The sequence below is a fragment of the Grus americana genome, chromosome 26, assembly GCF_028858705.1.
Source record: "Grus americana isolate bGruAme1 chromosome 26, bGruAme1.mat, whole genome shotgun sequence".
Taxonomy (NCBI): Eukaryota; Metazoa; Chordata; class Aves; order Gruiformes; family Gruidae; genus Grus; species Grus americana.
The window spans coordinates 3,036,464-3,055,794 of NC_072877.1; the positions used below are offsets into that span (position 1 = coordinate 3,036,464).

Consider the following 19,331-nt stretch of genomic DNA (forward strand, 5'->3'; position numbering starts at 1 on the left):
GTGACCGAAATATTTCTCTTTTCCTTTTGAGGAAGAGCTTTCTTTCCGTTTATTTTCCTTCTAATGCTAAAAATGTACCACGTCCCGCGGGAGAAGCAGCGACGCCGGTACTGCCTGCTATGGGGACCGCAGGACCTGCGGCTCCTCTCCCTCCCGTTGCAGGCTGCAAAGCGATGCAGATCTCCCCGCAAAGCCTCCACGCAGACCCTTTAGCCAAACCCCCCAGCTCCTGCCTTTTGGGCTCTGTGTCCTGCAGAAGCCTCTCCCAGCCGCACAGTGAGTCCTTCCCCTGATGCATCTCCTTCACCACATGCCCGGTGCACGCAGTGACGCGCGCGCGTCAGCCCACGCGCCGGCGCCTGCTGCCAACGTCCGCGGGACACGTACGGTCCATGACGATGCACAAACACGCGCAGAGGGAGCGGGGAAGAGCGACCGATGCGATGTCCTTCTCTCATCAAATTGTGCTCCCTGACCTTTGGAGTTAATCAAAAATCCCCGGGGTGCTGCAGGTCTTGTCGGTGAAATCTGCCTGGTTTTACCCCGGGACGCGGAACGTGGAGTCAGAGTTGGAAGGAGGGCGGCAGCTCCAGGCAGCGAGAGCGCGGCCATCAGTCACTGGACAGCAGTCCAAGACCTGGGCTATTATGTGTTTTCTAAATGCGTTTCCCAGGGCCATTTAACGATGCCAGCCTCGCCTCCCGGTGACGAACCCGTTCGCTGCCACTCGTAACTACGGGGCAGAGCAGGTTTCCCCCATGGAGGAGAGGGCTGTACAGTCCCAGGGCCACGTGCTCGGCGTGCTCAGACCCAGGCAAGAGTTAAGGTGCTCGGAGAGACATAAGCGTTGATGAAAGCCGGGAGAGCGGGTGCCTCTGCTGCAGATAAACACTCCCGCCTCTCTCCTCCCCGTCCCCCTCAGCCCACCCCGTCATCCTGCTCTGACGCAGAGGGAGCTGCAGGGCTGAACGAAACTTGTTTGAGGTTCCAATTAAATCTCCATGGAAGAGGGACGCTCATATCCTCTTCTGATAAAAGGTGACCATAAATCCTGCGGGAGCGGCGGCTGCAGACCACTCCACCTCCCGCAGCAGCAGCCGGCTCCTCGCACCAAGATTGGCTCCAGGGTAAGAGTTCATTTTCCTCTGCTCCACGCAACAGGTTTGCATCCCCGAGAAGGGGACAGGGTTTGTGGCTTGAGACATAAGGGCTACATTAGTCTACATGTCTTTATTGTCTATGCTTCCTTACTCGCTCGCTCTCTCTAATTTTTATATATATCTCTCTCTATCTTCTCTGGCATTAATTCTATTATTTGGTCCTTGCTACTACTTGGAAGTACAGTGAGAAACCAACCCTGTTTCCCAACTGACTTGTGTGGCACTCATATTTGATGATAGCGGTTTTGGATGGTTTGCTTTTTTTAATTAAAAATTGATAAATATCATTGGCTGGGATTTCAGGAAACCACAGGAGTATTGGAAAGAGTGATAGTTCGGACTCAGCTCCATCCATTTTGCCACTTAGTCCCTGAAGTGCCTACAAGCTATAAGAACGTAAATGGCTAATTGTTTGGTTGGTTTAGTGCAAATTTCTGATTGATATTTTCAGTGTGACTGAGCAAGCAATCTTCTCTCAGTCCCTCTGAAGCTCTGATCTTAATCACCTATGTTAGGCTTTTAAGTCCTGTATCTTGCCATGACATTTCAATTAGGTCAAATGAAAAGACATGTAAGGTAAATGAATTTCCTTTGAGACCTAATTTAATCTCCAAAGAACAAACATGGAATAAAAGATGTAGAGATTACCACAGATAAGCTACCGGCTTGATCTGCGCTTTGAGTCTTTGGGAGAAGACTTAAGCGATGCCTTGAAGCAGGTACAAGATGTCTCAGGGGAATGGAAATGGGTTGGAGCGCGCTCCATCTGCAGCTTTAAATGCAAGCTTGATAAAACCAAGGTCTTTGATGGCAAAGCTGGTGGTCCCAGAGCCTAGGGAAGAGCACCCAGCTCTTGGAGGACACACAGAGTGACCTCAGGAGTTGCCTTCCCAAGGGAGAAGCCACGAGCTGCGGGAGGTTGTAACCCAGACTGTTTTCTTTAAAGGTTATAGGAGACCTTCAGTCCTGAGGAGCAGGAGCCAGCTGGACCCAAGCTGTGAGCTCCAGGCTCTCGGCCATGTCCCCGGCCGCCCCACGCGTACCCTGGCGCTGGCTGGCAACGGGCAGGGTGTCGCGGAGGCTGGTGCTGGTGGTGGTGTTCGTCGCGCTGCTGCTGGACAACATGCTGCTGACGGTCGTGGGTACGGTGCGGGGCTCTCGCTGCGCTCCTCGGGTGCTGCCTGGGGGTTTCAGCTCCTCGGTCGGTCTCCGGATGATGCTGGCAGGGTCTTTGCACCGTGGGGAGGGCTGGGTGCTGCGACCTTGCAGGACACCAACATCTAGCCAGCACCATCCAGTTGAGCTGCATGCCGAGCCAGAAAACGGAGTAAAATCACTAACTAATCCCTTCCCTGGCTTTTGTTCCAGTACCGATCGTCCCCACCTTCCTTTATATAACAGAGTACGAAGGCGCCAACAGATCTCTTGCCCCAGCCCAGACTGAGCCAGCTCCACCAGCCTTGAAGGCTCCTCCTTTCTCCTCCGTGTTCTCCTACTTTGATAACACCACGCTGACTGTCTCGGGCTCCACCAGTGCCACGGAGCTGGTGAACGGGACGGAGAGCAGCCGCCCGCTGCAGCCCCCCGCCAGCAGCCCCCCATCACCCAGCGGCTGCCCGGAGGGCAAGGAGTTCCTCGCCAAGGAAAACATCCGCGTAGGGCTGCTGTTTGCCTCCAAGGCTCTCGTACAGCTGGTGGTCAACCCCTCCGTAGGTCTCCTGACCAACAGGTAGGTCAGAGACCCGGGTTTGTACCGGGGTGTAGCCCTTCAGGGACAGGCAGCTCCTGCCTGCTCATGAAATCACCATCAGCTGAGCAGTAAAGGTCTGCGCTCACACGTGCAGCCACTGCAATCGCGGGATTACAGGAACCGGTGGGTAGAATAGCAAGGGGAGAATATATGCATCAAAATAAGCATGAATTTTATCTTTTCTAAAAGCCTACAAAGGGCTTGCAAGCTTATATTACAACATGAGCCTCACTAATGCTCTCCTCAGGTGCGGACAGATGCTATTTAATACCAGTAACCATCAAATAGACAAAGATTCCCACCCCGGTATGGATATAATGTCGTTGTTTGGATTTTCTGGCCCTGAGTTTTGCTTTGCCTGTAGCAGACACGTGAGGGGTGCTGGGCTCGTCTCCACGTGCTCTGGGTGGGCAGACGAGTTGGCAAAACAGAGCCGCGTCTCTGAGCGTGCTTTACAGTATTATCTGGGGGCACTCGGACACCGGACGCTTCCTTGAACAGCACCCACAGGCACATCCACACGTTCGGGAGATGCCCACCAGCCCATGGAGACGTGTGTGTTAAGGCTGGGCAGCAAGACCCGATCTCATCCCGGAAAGAGGAATCCTCCCTGAGATGGTACCTCTTTTTTTCCCTTTCCAGGATAGGATACCACATCCCCATGTTCATCGGATTCATCATCATGTTCCTCTCCACAGTCAGTGAGTATCGTCCTTCGGTCTGCCCTCCCTACGCAGCAGCACAGGAGAAAACACTTTGGTCTGTGCCTGCACCGCTGTCCCCGTGCAGGGCAAAAGGAGCGAGAGCAGTGGAACTGGTCTCCAAAATCAGTGACGAGAAATGATGAGTGGCACCCAACACCCTCCAGCACCCAAAACGGTGCACGCTGAGGCCGCTGTTACCCTCTCAGGGTTTTAACGCTCAGTCCGCAGTTCTGCCTGACGCCATCTCTCTCCTTCCTCCGCAGTGTTTGCTTTCTCAGGCACCTACACCTTGCTGTTCATCGCCCGAGCTCTCCAGGGCATTGGGTCGTCGTTCTCATCAGTTGCAGGTAAATGGTTTAGCTACACCACAGTCTTCTACATCAGCTCCCCTTGTCTGGGTTCAATCAGTTAAATCCCCCCAAAAGCCCAGGCTGCTTGCAGCGAGGAGCCCACCACCACGGTACCAGCCAGCCTCACATGGCCTCTGCGTTCTCCCCGCTCCCAGGCTTGGGCATGCTGGCCAGCGTGTACACAGACGACTTCGAGAGGGGCAACGCGATGGGGATCGCTCTCGGAGGCTTGGCCTTGGGTGTGCTGAGTAAGGAAACCTTGCTCCCAGCGAGGATTACATCGAGGGCATCTCCGGAGCCTTGCCGGCCGTCACCGACAGCTTCCACCTGCCCGGCCGTGCCCCCTCCCCGGCGGCGTCCCGTGGGCATGGCTGGCCCGTCCCCCTCCCTCCCTCTGCCACTGCCCGCGGGACCCGACACCTTCCCACCGCCTCCACCAAACACCCGCCGGGGGATTCAGAGAAAACCACGGCGGCAGGAGCCGAGCGTTGCTGCCCGGGCGCTGGGGACGGTGGCACTGCCGCTGCGTGACGCAGCCTTTCCCTTGCAGTCGGGGCACCCTTTGGGAGTGTGATGTACGAATTCGTGGGGAAATCGTCTCCCTTCCTGGTCCTGGCGTTCCTCGCCCTCTTGGATGGAGGTGAGAAGCCAAATGGTTTAATCTGACGAAAAAAATTGAAAAAAAAAAAAAAAGCACAGGAAAAGATTTAAATGCAGACATTTCAGGGAAAATCTCACAGGGGTTGTGTGAAGGAAGAGGCAGATTAATACAACACGGGTAATATCATCAGCACTGGTTATTCTGTTATTGCTAAATCATATGTTTTCTACCACCAGATGATTGACATAGCAATATAGTAAGAATTAGTCCCTCATTACTTAATAAGCCCCTTGATTGCTTTAATGGCTTGAATAGCACATTCAGTAAAGCTCTTTGAACTGCGCGTTCTGTGTAAAAGGCACGCTTGTCTGCAGCCTCTTCACCGTGCCATGCAGGAATTAGTAAATGGTGATCCTTGTTCTTTCTCCGATAGCTGTATTAGAGACGCAGGCCACGAGAGCCCCAGCGTAAATCGGCAAAGTTATAGACAGCAGAAACCTGCATTTTTAGTGGGAAGTAGTAAGCTAATTAAATTATAGTCACAGTTACCATCTTTGCCTAGATGGAATGCAAGACATCTTTAATGAAGCATGTAAGAGCTTTTGGAAATGAAACGTAGGTCCCATACATATGAAACTTTCTTTTTAATCCTGTTCTTTTCCACATCTAAGTCCTGTCGTGCTCTAGCCGTGGCTCCCCAGCAGGCAGCTGGCAGCCTGACGAAGAGCATTTGCATATTTGACTGCTTCACGGGTTGACAAAACACTTTGAACACCGTCCACTTCAGGGAGTTTTGCTGCTCCCTCCCGTGGGAACGGGGCTGGCACCCACCCGGCACCCAGCCCTCCCTCTGCCCGCTTGAACGATGTCCCCAGACACAGTTACTGCATCCCCAGGGGCTCTGCCGATGGAAGGGGTTGTGCTGAAGGAAAAGCCAGAGGGATTGAAGCGGTGCTGTCTCCAGCAGTACACTAACATCAGGGTTTTCTTCCCAGCTTTGCAACTCTGCATACTGCAGCCCTCCAAGATCTCCCCGGAGGTGAGTACAGATGTGTGTGCTTACGGGAGCCGGTGCCGGGCGGTGTGAACAAAGTGGGTGCCGGCTGTCCGGGGAGGAGGGCTGCGCAGGCACTGAGCCGAGGATGAGTGTGAATGCGCGTGCGGCTCTCGGCCGACGTAACCGCCCTTTGCCATCCCGCAGAGCACCCGGGGCACGCCGGTGTTCACCCTGCTGCGAGACCCCTACATCCTGGTCGCTGCAGGTAAAGGCGGACGTCAGCACGCGCCGTGCTCCTCTGTGCACCTGCGTCTCCTGATTAAAGAGACTGACCGCGCCTGCAGCGGGAGGTGGCTAAAACAGAGTATTTCTCCTTTTTCTGCCCGTCAGGAGCCCTCTGCTTCTCCAACATGGGGGTGGCCATGCTCGAGCCCACCTTGCCCATCTGGATGATGCAAACCATGTGCTCCCCGAAATGGCAGCTGGGTAGGTGTCGCGCTTTGCAGCCTCCACTCCCGAACAGTTGCTGGGTATAGTTCAGCTAGAACCGGTCCTGCTTTGGCACTGCAAGATGGATTATATCATTCTAAAAAAGAAGAAAACATATATCCTCACCCACACAGAGCGAGTGATCCCAGGCTGTGTGTTGCTCCAATTTCAGCTGGAAATGTCCTCAGTGGTAGCTATACAATGTGCTTTTCTCTATTATTGAAAAAATTGTATAGTATCAGACTCCCCACAAGAGCAATAACGGTGGAAGAAAGGCTGTTTCGTGCACGGGAAGCCTGTCGGATCCCGTCTTCTGCAGGGCAGATAATGGCATCGTGCTGGGCTGCAATCGTGGCAGCCAGATGGGTTCTGCAGAGGCAGCTCTGAGTAAAACGAGGCCATTTAGAGTCCCAGGCAGGACAGGATGGTACGTGCTAATTACCAGCTGCCTAGAAAATGTGATATGGAGATAACATCGTCTGTGTTTGCTACAAAGATAAAAGCTAATTGTTATAAAACCCAACTGGCTGAGGAATGACTCGAGGCGTGCCCCAGGCTACACTTAGATCCCAAATTGAATTGCAGCCTGGGAGCAGGAGGGCTGGGAGAGCTCCTAATCGAGTTATCCTCTGGTCAGGCAGGAGCATCCATCCCCATAAAAGCCTACGATGCTTCTCCTGAGCAAGTGATTGAGCGAGGGTGGGCGAGGGTAAAGCAGCGTCCCAAGGCCTCTGGCAGTGGGGCGAAGGGACAGCGTAGCTGCCTGGTAACCACAAGTGTCGCGGGCTGAGAAATGCGCTCAGGGCTGCTCCTGCCACCACCGAACTCAAGGGAACCTTTGAGGTGACTTAGCAGGACCCAGAGGTCAGCAGACATCAAAGAAAACCCCAAATACATTCACTAGATTTTCAAGTCCTTGAGATTTGAGAGCAGTTTGGATTTAGACACGGTTCAACTGCAAGTCACCCATCTCACAAGCTATTACGAACTCAAGGGGCTTCTTTACTTGCATGCTTCGGTTTGCCCACTCCCATAATTCTGAAAAAAAAAAAAAACCAAACCCCACCAAACCACAGAAGAGCTTGGACTAAACTGCAGGATTAACCACCTTCTGTAGCTGTTAAAGACAGGAGAGAAAATTAAACAGTGTGTTTCAACAAGGAAGTTGTCTTAGTGAAATGGAGCTGATCAGTTTTATTTAGAGTCGGCGACAGAATATATTAAAAATAAACAACTGGTAAATCAGCAAACAGTGCAAATATTTAATTTTGACTACATAATGATCCCTAAGCTTTTTACTTAAGCAGTTATTTTATTCCTCTTTATTTAGTAAGTGAAAAGCAGAAGGGGAGAAAGGCGGAAGAGGAAGAAACTATGACAGGAGAGGACAAGTTTGTTAAGGCAGAGGGGACAAAAACCTGAATTTAGCACAAGATCATTCACCCAGATCTTGTAGGTGAACCACTGTGCCCCAGTTTCCCCCCAGCAATAAGCAAATGCACTTTCTGTGCCTCCGTCTTCATGGAGGGACCCCCACCCTTCCACAGGGCACAAGGACCACAGTGGTGGCAGCAGAGGGCACGGAGAAGCACCACGGCACGGACAGGATCCCCAGAGCGGGCGCTGGATGTCAGCTTACCTCGCCTGGCTCACGATATTCCCCAACTGAGAGCGGCAGTTAGCGAAGTGAATATTTTTGCAAATCCCCTGTATTTGCTTGGGGACGACACACGGGTTTTTATTCTCTCTCTCTCTCTCAGGGATGGCGTTCCTCCCGGCCAGTATATCCTACCTCATCGGCACCAATCTCTTCGGGATTCTGGCTAACAAAATGGGCCGGTAAGTTGAACGCAAGAGATGTCAGCTCAGCCCAGCCCAGCCCCGCGCTTTCGGCATGAGTTACGCTCACGGTGTTGTGCACACCGAGAACATCCGCCCTCTCCTAACTGCGGCATCGTTGCAGGTGGCTGTGCTCCCTGATCGGCATGGCCGTGGTGGGAATTAGTCTCCTTTGTGTAAGTAGCGCAAGACACTCTCAAGACCTTTTTGTAGAAGAATCAGCAGGGGCGTTGCGGGCGAGAGCACTGAAACGGGGTTACATGCCCGGCAGTCAGTAGGTGTTCAGTGGTTGCATGCGTTTATCGGCTTCACAGAGCTGATACACCTCCACACCGCACACAGCTCTTCTGGCCTCATTCATCTATTTCCTCCCTCTCCTCTCAAAGGTACCTCTAGCCAAAAATATTTACGGGCTGATCGGCCCAAACGGCGGGCTCGGCTTTGCCATAGGTAAGCTGTCGGCGGTCAGGCTGTGCAACGCAGCTCAGATGCGGCTCTCGCCACTGCCCTTGGAGAAGGCGATGACTGATCAGGTCCCGCTTGTTTTGGGCAGGAATGGTGGACTCCTCGATGATGCCGATCATGGGTTACCTTGTGGACCTTCGCCACACCTCTGTCTACGGCACGGTCTACGCCATAGCTGATGTCGCCTTCTGCATGGGCTTTGCCATCGGTACGGAGCTTGCACCTCGGCCGCTGTAGATTCACAGACCTCCTCCAAAGCAGAAAAGCACCTTCTGATCTCTGCCATTTTAACCTCTCTTAATTTTGCAGGTCCATCCACAGGCGGTGCGATTGTCCGAGCTGTTGGGTTTCCCTGGCTGATGGTCATCATTGGAGTTATCAACATTGCTTACGCTCCTCTCTGTTGGTACCTGCGCAACCCTCCCGCTAAAGAGGAGAAGATTGTGAGTTTATACGTTATTCCCTTAAAGTATAAGGGACTGATAATCCAGAGGTTTTTGGGGGGATTAGAATAAATTTGCCAAGGATTGCGTCTTCCCTTTTGGGCTCTATTCTGCCCTCAAAAAAGGGACAAAAACCTCAGGCGATAAAACCAGAAGAGTTTAGAGCTACGGCCCTTTCCCTAACGCACAGCTTGTATTCCCTGGGCAAAAGTTGTTGGCTGATTTGGCTTTGGCTTTCTCTAAACGTGGTAATGCTCCTGTTAACTACTCAAATTAATCGCCAGTTTTACTAAAACACGGTTTCTTCTCTCCTTTATCCAGGCAATCTTAAGCCAGGAATGCCCCATGCAAACCAAAAGCTACACCACTCAGAAAACGCTGCGAGAGTTCCCTCTTGCAGATGACAGCGACGTGGAGGCAGAAAATGTGGAATAGCAAGTGCAAGGACACGTGCCCTGTTCTGAAGCTCTATTATATTTACGGAACATGGATGTAGCAGCACTCAAGAATGACCAAGACCTGCGGACACAGGATGGACACGGGCTTTCTCTCGGCCACGCAATCGACAGCAGTGGGTAGAGAACCGGGATTTGGAGGCTCTATCCATTCAGTTAGGCCCCTCATTTGCAAGTTACCCACGCTCACTGATCTCATCTATAAAAAAATTAAGTTATGAAGATGAGGAGAATCATATCAGCGTGTACTGTGGAACAATATTGTCTTGAGCACAGCCTGCCCGTGCAGTAGGGGATAATATCAACATCTCTCTCAGATGAGTCCAGTGGCATTTGTTAATTCCTTTAAAGTGCTCACTGTTCTTGAAAGAAAAGCACTGGAGAAAATGAAAATTAAATCAGTGACATCAGCTTTGGGAGGTTTCTTTCTGCAGAATTCTGCTTTAATCCCCATCATGGAACCTCACTGTAACAACACTGCCCAAATGTGTCACTGCCAGGCCGTCAATAAACGTGTCACTGTGCTGCTAACGTGCTCTTAAGACGATTAAAAAAAAAAAAAAGTTCATTGCTGTCTCAGTAGAGCTTTATGTGCTGTGCTATTCCTGCACTACTTATGGCTGCTTGTGTGTCTCTCCCACCATCCGTTAAATTAATTCATTTATTTCAAGAACTCTAAGAAATTCAGGTGGCAATAAGGCTGGACACAGTTTTAGAATCTTAAGACGTGAGTTCAGCCAACAAAGCCAGTTAGATCCCTTGTGATTGTACGCGACTAACGGAGCATTTTTAACAACCCCTGCCCCTCAGCTGGGATGGAAACGGGCTGTTTGTGACCCCAACCCATCGCAATGAGAAGTACAACTGATTGATTTAATTGCCCTTTTGCAATTTCCTGGCCACTAGTTTAGAAAGAGAGCAGCTGCACTGTGACAATAATTAGTGAGTATAATGGTCTGTGAAGTATGGTAAAGTAAAAGAGAGCGAAGAAATAGAGGTACCAAATGATGTCATTGTCAGCAAAAATTCCCCGTGATCTCATTTTTTCCAGTGAAATCTCAAACTTACAACTTCTCTGGTTCCAGTGCCGGCAGTTTATGTAAACTCCTTTCTGTCTTGAATGAGCAGTTGTGTAACGCACGGCCATTGCACTTGCCAGAAAGAACAGATGATTCACTGCTCCGGAGCCCGAGCAGCACAGCACAGATGCGCTCGCCAGCCGGGAAACAGGAGGATAATAACAATTCATCGAGATTTGGTACCTTATGACTCATTACCAAAGGTCACAATTGGCCATTGTCAGGCAATCCCACATCCACTGTGGGCCCGCTGCCCCTCGCTTTGCACACACAAAATGAAATTATATTTCTTAGGCTGACTGGAAGTGACTAATGCTAAGCCCGTTCTCAAAAACCTGTTATTTTTATCTTCCACCTGTTTCCCTGCTTTGCCAAGAATAAAAGGAAAAACGTGTTTGCTTTCTGTGATGGAACAACAAAAAAAAAAAAAACAAGCGAGCCATTCTATTTGGGGATCTATCCACACCTCCGCACGTCCCAGTCAAATATTAACTCTAATCCCACCTGCACGCCGGTGGCCGGTTGCTCTGGAACCCCCCGCAGCAGCACGACGAAGGCAGAGGAGCCTTCCCCTCCTGCCAGGTGGGCCCCGGCCGGCCAGCCCCCCGCGCACCTCACCCCGCGCCACGAGCAGGGCTCTTCCCTCCGGCATTGGCACCTCAGACTTTTTAATTATTAAATTACCTGCGGTGCTAGTGACATTGATGGGAGTTTCTCTGCTCCGAGTGAAGAATTAGATCATAATTTTTACATTAAACCATACAATTATTTTGCCCAGCCTGCTGGGGAAAAAAAAAATCAAAAAAAAAATCATCTAATTCACGAGTGCGATGGCAGCGACATGGACGGGTACCGCTAGCTCTTCAGCAGAGCGAGACAAGGCGGCTCTGGGGGGAGGAAAGAGCCTCCCCCCTTGGGGCCAGATCTCCCTCAGGTTCTGCGGGCCCTGCCTCGGGAGGTGACGGTACCGGCCGGCCCCTCGGTCACTGAAGCAGCTGCCGAAGGACACAGCAGACGCGGCCTGTGGCGGAACCGCCTCTGGGGCCTCAGGCCAGAGACAGGCCTCAGACCAGCACCTGGGCGGGGCTGTCCCAGGCACAGGGCTCCTATAGCGGCGAGCACCGGCAAGGGACCGCGACAGCCCCTCGGCTTTACGTGCCACGGGTTTATTCCCCCGCCGCTGCCCCACCGCCGCCATGACGGCCCGGCCCCACCCCTCCCGTCACGGCCGCTCTCGCGAGACCTCGCCGCGCCCCGCCCCTTCCGGCGATGGCGGCGCGTTAGGCCGGCGGTACCACCATGCACTCGGACGACGTGAGTCCGCCGGTTGATTCGGTTCCGTCCGCCCGCCGCCAGGCAGCCGCGCCGCAGCCAATCGGCGTCCGCCCCGCCGCTGAGTCGGTTGCGTCCGGCTGGGGCGCACCCCCCCACGCCCCCCCCCCCCCCATGCACCACGTGGCGGGGGGTCCCCGTCCCCATCCCAGGCGTTTTGGGGGGGCGGATGGGGCGTAACGGGGAGCGTGGCGGCAGCGGACGCGCTGTCCCTGCACCTCTTATGGCACCGCAGGCTCCCTGCCAGCGAGGCGCACTGAGGGGACCCCAATCTTCGTGGATCCCCCCCCATCAGAGCGTCACCGGGAGCAGGGAGGGGGGCACAAGGTGCTGGGGGGGCGGTGGCGGTGTGTGTCACCCGCTGTTTGTCCCCACAGGTTGTCTGGGACACGCTGGGGAACAGGCAGTTCTGCTCCTACAAGATAACGTGAGTTTTAGCGGGGGGTTGACCTCTGGCGGGGGGTGTGGGGTGCTCCAGGTGGGAACGGAGGGGGACAGAGGGATTGGGGTGTCCCTGGCCCCGTGGGCCACCACAGCCGGGTGGGATGGATGCAGAGGACGGTGTGGGGGTACTCCTGCCCTTCCCCTTTATCTCACGCCCCTTCTTTCCAGGACAAAAACCCAGAATTTCTGCCGCAATGAGTACAACCTGACGGGCCTGTGCAACCGTTCCTCCTGCCCGCTGGCCAACAGCCAGTACGCGACCATCCGGGAGGAGAAAGGTGCGAGTCCCCTGGGGTGGAGAGGGGGCCAATACCGCCTGCCTGCGGGCACCCCGGCTCCGAGCACTGCCCCGCTGGCAGGGACGCGCTCAGCCCTTCTCCTGGGATCACGCTCCTCTTTTCCTCAGGTCGGTGTTACCTGTACATGAAGACGATAGAGCGGGCAGCTTTTCCCCGGCGCCTCTGGGAGCGGGTGAGTTAACGAGGCAGACCGCTAATGAAGCGTGCGCTCATGTAATTTCCCAAGAGGCTGCAGAGGGCAGGGAGCGCTGGGACTGCTCCCAGGAGCAGACGTGTCCCTGCGTTGTTGCTGCTCCGTAGTTCAACCTTTCCCCCACCCAGGTCCTGCTAAGCAAGAACTACGAGAAAGCGCTGGAAGAGATAGACGAGAACCTCATCTACTGGCCGCGGTTCATCCGACACAAATGCAAGCAGCGGTTTACTAAGATCACGCAGTACCTCATCCGCATCCGGAAGCTGACGCTCAAGCGACAGTAAGTGACACGACTAAGAGCCATCACGTTGGTTTGGCTTAAAGCCGCTGTTTGTCCGAGCAGTACGCAGAGCCCTAGTGTGCCGAGCTGTTTTCTTCGGGCTTTGGCAGGCTTGTAAATGATCCCAGCTGAAAAGGATTTAACTGCAGCGCAGGCCGAGTATATAAACGCACTTAAACTAGTTGCAGCCACGTTTCTAATGATGTAACTGCTGGTCGCTGCCCTGAAAGAGCGTTCACTCATCTGCTACACAAGAGGCTGACAGATTCACTAACTAGCGCTTGTTCCCTGTAGGAGGAAACTCGTTCCTTTACGCAGAAAGATTGAAAGGCGAGAGAAGAGAAGAGAGGTAATGTAACTCTTTGGGGTCATCTCCTGTCTATTGCTTCTGTTCCACATGTCTTTCAAACAACTGACACTGTTCCTCTTTGCTCTGTCAGGAGAAAGCCCTGATTGCTGCTCAGCTGGATAACGCCATCGAGAAGGAATTACTGGAAAGACTGAAGCAGGATACGGTAAGGATCGCTGCCTTCAGAGCACAGCAACGAAGCTGCTCCTACTGCCCTCTGCCCTGTGGGTTCTCCAGGGAGGGACACGGGCTGTGGTATGAAAGAGAAGCATCACCTGGGTAGGAGGGGTAGGGGACGACTGCACGCCACCCTTCTTGAGCGGCTTTACAACAGGCTGGGGAACTTGCTAGCCCGAAATGCAGAGCCCCTCATTTTCTGTACAGGAGTGGGTACTCCAGAATTAGGAAGGGGCTGAGCCACAAGTTCACCCTAGTTTGGCACTGCACCTGTGCAGGCCATGGGCTTTAGCTGACCCTACCACCAATGGCTGTCTTCCTCCTGTGACTTAACAGAAAATCCACCTTTTCCTTTTCAGTATGGAGACATTTACAACTTCCCCATTCACGCCTTTGACAAAGCTCTACAACAGCAAGATGCAGAAAGCGAGAGCGAGTCCGATGCCGAGAAGGAAGAGGATGATGATGAGGTAATGCTTTCAGCCACAGCACCACAGTTAGTCCTTCCCTGACCTGGGGCGGCACCTCCGATTCCCCTGCACGCAGGGATCGCAGTGAGAATGTCAGGGTAAGAAGAGATTAGGACAGATGAACTCAGGAAAAGCACACGCGTGGCCTTGATGGCTCTTCCACCGCGAGTCTGTATTGTGCTCAGTGTGCACATACTAGCTTCTGACTTTTATTTCTTACAGGACATGGATAAAAGAGAGTTTGTGGAAGCAGACGACAGTGACCTCAGCGACTTTGAGGTAGGTGAAGCACCAGGTAGTTTTAAACTGCCAGGCAAAGCTGTTTGAAAGTAACCTCTGTCCTCCTGGTGTCTCTGGTGATGGGGTAAGAGCCATAAAAATTGGATTTGCAGAACATAACGATACAGTCGGGCTGTAGTGGATACAGCGTAGTCTAACTCCTCTGGCCAGACAGCTGGGAGCCAGGAATTATGAAACAGAATCGGATACATGAGAGAATTTTGCAGAAAGAGGAGGTTTAGTTACACAGCATGCTTTGACGTCACTCTTTCTCTTTCTCAGGACATGGATAAGTTGGAGACAAGTAGTGAAGAGGAGCAGGAAGAGGAGGAGGAGGAGGTAGAGAAGAAAGCGTCTCACTCCAGGTCTAAAGGGAAAGCTCCCCTGAAAGGACCAGCCAGAAGAAAACGTCCCTACATTGAAATAGAGTATGAAGAAGAAACAGAACCAACCACCAAAACAAAAGCAACCTGACTCCTTCCTGAACCCACATTTTGTACTGAATGACTCCAGATCTGTCACTAGAAGTCCTTCCAGCTTGCGCCACTCTGTGCAGGACCCTCAACAATTACTCCTTTTTCAATATTCCATTTAACAATTTTCTTTAAGAAAAGAAGGGTTTCTGTCCCAACCCCAGGCAATTGCAGCAAGTTTGTACAACTCCTGCATGAAGCGCAGTTTGAAGGAGGAAGACTCCACGCCTTGTCTACAACCACAGAAGGCTCAGCCCGGCCTGTGCTCCAGGAAAGAACCTAGACTGGGGGGCACTGCTGCTTTGTTCTGAAGCTGGAGGAGCCTGCATGCGGCTAGGCGAGCACACAAGCATATCCTGTTTGGGGCTAACGGGTGGGATGAGAAAGACAGTAACTTTAAATAAATAAAAAAATTTTACTGTACAAAAAGCAGGGTGAGCATTGCTCAGCCACACCTCACGTGTTCTCTCGCACTTTTCTGATGCATTCCCGTACGCGGTTCTCCTCACAGCTGCTGTACACGCCTTCCAGCAGGACCTGAAACAAGAAAAACATCAATTTCCAGTGCACACTCAGGTTTAAGGTGTTATCAACCCTCCCTCAGCTATCTGTTGGAAGAGAATTATACAAAGCGTATGTAGATATCTGTTGATGGGTATCAAGTGACTTATCAATCAAGTACTACTGTTGAGGTGGGTGGAAATTGATGTTTTCAAAATCCCGTTGGACCGAGGAAGCGAGCGGGCTCTTGCATGCACGATGCTGCCCTTCCTTCTGAGGGGGAAGGGATCAGAGATGAAGTGGTGCTGGTCCCCAGCTCACCTTCACTTGCCCTTCAGAGCAGCGATCCAGCAGGATGAGGCACTCGGTGGCCCCTTGGAGCAAGGCGGTTTTTACCGGCTCTGGTGTTGAACCTTGGTCAGTGTGTACGTCCCAGATCATCTTCAGCAGGGCTCTGAGGAGCACAGGGAGTCTGCATGGCATTCTGCAAAGGGAAACCGCAACTGTGCCTTATTCTAAACCCTCTTCACAAGCCAGAGTAAAGCACAGCCTCTGTGAGCAGTTTGGGCAGGAGCTGCCAAATGCCATTTACGTGTGGAGAGGGATTGTAGCTGGCCTAAGATAAGCAACTGCTTCAACAATGAGGCTGAAGAAGCTGCCTTGTTGCGCATGCTCAGCAGAAGGAGGACAGGCCCCGAGCACAGAGGTAACCCTGGGATGGTGCACCAGGAGGGCTCGTCATCGGGCAGCCTAGTTCACAGCACAGGGCTTACTCACAAGTTGATGCTTCTAGAACAGGCAGAAGTCAGATCAAAAGGAGAACCCAGCTTAATTTTAGGGCCAGGTTTTTCAGTAAAGCAGCAATGCCAGTGATTCCTCAAGATTTCAGGGCCTTTTCCTCAAGCAACAGTAACTTTGGCTCTGAAAGCGACAGCACTCAGGATATGCTTTCTACAGTGTCTTTCACCCCTGGACAGGTACCTGGGCCAAGCGTGCTCTATGGTGCACTGCAGCGTCTCCAGTATTCCCAGGCGGGCTTCTTCCTCAGGGCCATCGCAGACTTCCAGATAGCCCAGGATAACTCGCTCCAGCCTCTTCAGGTGCCGCGCTATCAGGATGCCGAGTCTGCCGCCATGAAGAAACACACACTGAGGAGGGAGATTACAGACCAAGGCCAAAGCAAGTCCCCGCGGGGCCGCGGCTGCTGCTCTCACCTCTGCACAAAGGCAGGAAGGGTCCTGGCATACACCCGCCGCAGCGCGAGGCGATGCTCTGCCTCCATGTGGGTCAGAACCAGCTGCAGCACCTCATCGCAGGGGGCGGTTGGTCTGGGCTCCTGCTGCTGCCACCGTGCTCGCTCCAGGATCGGCAGCAAGTCCAGCAGGCACAGCAGTACTGCCTGGTTCGGTGAGAGACAGTAAACCTGGGCAGTCTTTTTGGTGTTCTCTCCAAACACCAGGAACTTCCAACCCCCTGACCACCCACAGCTGCTGCAGTTCACCCGACAGACCTGTTTCTACTACCTGTTACCCCCATGACTGGCCCTCTTCAGCAAGGCTGCCACCTTGGGGGACAGGAGGCAAGAGGGCTTCCCTCCACGTTGATCTTTTCCTGAAATCTGCCAAGTTACTTCGTCTCTTGACTACAAGCACCGGCTAGTTAACGGCCTGACTGGACTGTCTGTGAGGAAACAGGGTCTGCCTCCTCATGCCCTAAGCTGGCTATCCCTCACAGGGCTTATACGCAATACCGCAAGACAGATTAAAATGAAGTTCTGCTGACCTACCTGGATGAGAGGGGCCTCACGGGAATAGAGATGGTTGTAAAGGGCATGGTACACAACCTGAGCCCTGTTGAACTGGCACAGATCAGCAGCTGGCTGCAACAACAGAGAACAGAACGTTACTCACGTTCAGCACCCGCTTAACCTAATAAAAGAGAACAACCCTCACAAACCCTTACACATACTGCACGTGAGGAACACTGCTTACAAAAAAGTGAGCACAGGTGCTGTAATAAATGCAGGTAAAACCCTGCCATGCACGGGAGCACCCACTTTCCTTCGCCTCCCCAACTACTCTTTTGCAGTTCCACTAGCATTACTTTGATACCCTGCCCTGCAAACTGTTGTCAGATGTGAATCGGCCAAGTTCAAAAGGTGGCAAAACAATTCTTTGCTTAGTGTTAACAGATGTAAGAACTACATGTATTTCCACACATGGAAGATGGAGCAGAATTGCTAGGTTTAACAGCAGAACCAGGAACAGAAGTTAGGAACCCTAACAGGTGTCCAACCCACCCTTCCTTCAACCACCACCCAGAAAGGGATCGAATTTCTCAAATCCCTTACCACATTGAGAACGATATGATGCAGGCAGCGCACGCCCAAGACTTTATTCTCCTCTCGATAGTCATCTGAGATGAGCAGCGATGGCGGGAGGACACGCTCCAGGTAATGGCTAAGCCAGGGCCGGGTGACGTGAGGCAGCGTCCAGGAGAACACAAACTTTGTGGCCGGGTTACGCTTCCAAGTGTCTCTGGAAATACAAACATAAGCTGAGCAAACACTGGAACCAATGCATGCTCCTTTCCTATGCACCTGGGCCTCTCAGCTGACAATAAACTCTGATTAATTCCCCACCCCCTTCCATTACTGGGGTATTTGTAAAGCTCTTGTCCCCGTATTTATTGCTGAGTGCGTTGTAATGCCTGAGTTCGCGTTTTCCAAAAAGGTTTCCAGTATTTCCTACATAGAGATCAGCCAAACACAGCACCCCCTCTGCCACTGCCCTCCCCTTCCTACTCACTTGGTTAACTCCTGTTTCAGGAGCCCCATCACTGCTGCAAATCTTCCTTCCTCATCTTCGTTCTTCCCCCGAAGGAATTCAGCCACCGACCCACAGCCTGCAGCCTGAACCAGCAATGCAAGCAGCTCCTGCGCCACTGACCGAGACCTCGTATTTGTCCAGGGCCTCGCTGCAATATGTGTTGCGGCAAACACATAGATGGGCCCCATCACACGGCACAGGATCGGGCCCACCACGGGGACACCCAGACACTCCTGGGTCTTGGCAGCTTCCAGCTTCGCAAGGAGGTGTAGAAACACTGAGCCAACATCTGCTGCTCTCTCAGCTGTGGCCGTGTATGCACTGTCCTTACTGGGGAGATCCGCAGCATCTTGCTCCTGCTTTGGGGGTGCTGCGTAGCCATTCAGCGCGGCCACCAACTCACCCAGCGTCGCAGGGCGCAGGCCTCCAAAAAGCCACCGGCACTCTGCAGCCTCCACCAGCGCGCCCAGGTCTCTCACCACGCCGGCCTTTGGGGCACCGCCTGCCCCCTCAGAGAAGAGCAGCCCGATCTGGAGGAGGACTTGCCCGGCCGGCGGGACAGCGGGGGGCGACTGCTCCCCGTCCCGCGGCCCCTCCAGCTTCAGGGCTCGCACCAGGCTGCTGAGCTCCATAGCCCGACCCGCACCCCACTTTCCGCCCCGCAGTGTGACCTTCCCCGCTCTAAAGCCCCTTTAAACACTCCGACACACACCTTTAAACACACTCCCCTGTACTGACCGCAGGCAGCGGCGCTCTGCGAAGAGAGACCCCCGGAAACCCCCAGCCCCTCAGAGCAGAGAGCTACCGTCGCCCGCAACAGACACCGCAAACCGCGCCGCTGTCGCAAAATCCCATCCTTGCCGTAAATGCGGTGGCGAAGGGGTGTGGCAATGTGTGAATAAATTAGCATGGGTAATGATCACCGGGACGCGGGGAAGACGCGGCCGTGCGGCCCAGGAAAGGGGTGAGGGGGGGCTGAGAGCGCGGGCCCGGTTGATGTGGAGGGGTGCGCACCGGCAGGAGTGGGAGAACCGGCGGCGGCTTCGCCTCGCCCTGACCTTGGGGTGAGGGGCGCGGCAGTGGGGCCGGGCGCGGGACACCTTCCCCGATCCTTCCGGTTCATAGCACATGATGAATGGGAGTGGCACGCGGCTGCGTGACGTGTGCACCCTGCGTTACGACGTGGCACAGTTCCCTTCTGAGCACCGGAGGGTCAGCGGCGTCACTGCTGGCGTCATTTTCTCTCGTCTTTGTCTAATAGCAGTCAGGGAAGAGTTGGGGGGTTCGGCGCGTGCGGCCCGGGGCCGGTTTGAGGCTATTTCGGGCGTTTTGGGCAACTTCCTGCAGAGCATCCCGGCCCCGCGAGCACTCACA

General features: G+C 53.5%; 3 protein-coding genes and 1 non-coding gene across 5 annotated transcripts; 3 read left to right on the forward strand and 1 right to left on the reverse strand.

Moving 5' to 3' along the window:
- The first annotated feature begins 1,013 nt into the window (after nt 1-1,013).
- On the forward strand, nt 1,014-9,239 carry SLC18A1 (solute carrier family 18 member A1). The gene is made up of 16 exons (XM_054804544.1): nt 1,014-1,127; nt 2,107-2,302; nt 2,529-2,889; nt 3,553-3,611; nt 3,878-3,961; nt 4,120-4,212; nt 4,515-4,604; nt 5,561-5,604; nt 5,767-5,827; nt 5,953-6,048; nt 7,812-7,890; nt 8,015-8,066; nt 8,277-8,340; nt 8,444-8,563; nt 8,665-8,798; nt 9,120-9,239. The coding sequence occupies exons 2-16, from the start codon at nt 2,179-2,181 to the stop codon at nt 9,231-9,233; spliced, it is 1,575 nt and encodes a 524-aa protein (XP_054660519.1). The 5' UTR covers nt 1,014-1,127; nt 2,107-2,178; the 3' UTR covers nt 9,234-9,239.
- A 2,335-nt stretch (nt 9,240-11,574) lies between these two features.
- Nucleotides 11,575-15,057, forward strand: MAK16 (MAK16 homolog). Its single transcript, XM_054804707.1, has 10 exons — nt 11,575-11,646; nt 12,042-12,091; nt 12,277-12,386; nt 12,515-12,579; nt 12,729-12,880; nt 13,175-13,229; nt 13,321-13,395; nt 13,766-13,876; nt 14,099-14,155; nt 14,438-15,057. Exons 1-10 carry the CDS (start codon nt 11,632-11,634, stop codon nt 14,627-14,629), a joined length of 882 nt encoding a protein of 293 aa, XP_054660682.1. The 5' UTR covers nt 11,575-11,631; the 3' UTR covers nt 14,630-15,057.
- TTI2 (TELO2 interacting protein 2) lies at nt 12,991-18,914 on the reverse strand. 2 transcript variants are annotated; one of them, XM_054804706.1, is made up of 8 exons: nt 17,937-18,914; nt 17,480-17,666; nt 16,916-17,008; nt 16,344-16,528; nt 16,111-16,254; nt 15,451-15,613; nt 15,084-15,165; nt 12,991-13,008 (listed from the first exon to the last, which is right to left on the reverse strand). In XM_054804706.1, exons 1-7 carry the CDS (start codon nt 18,587-18,589, stop codon nt 15,085-15,087), a joined length of 1,506 nt encoding a protein of 501 aa, XP_054660681.1. In that variant the 5' UTR covers nt 18,590-18,914; the 3' UTR covers nt 12,991-13,008; nt 15,084. The 2 variants fall into 2 exon arrangements, with proteins under 2 accessions (XP_054660681.1, XP_054660680.1); XM_054804705.1 differs by lacking the exon at nt 12,991-13,008 and having other exon boundaries at nt 14,072-15,165.
- Nucleotides 18,915-19,065: 151 nt separating this feature from the next.
- On the forward strand, nt 19,066-19,161 carry LOC129196826 (small nucleolar RNA U13). Its single transcript, XR_008574233.1, has one exon. It is a non-coding gene; the product is annotated as a small nucleolar RNA U13 (small nucleolar RNA).
- The last annotated feature ends 170 nt before the right edge of the window (nt 19,162-19,331 follow it).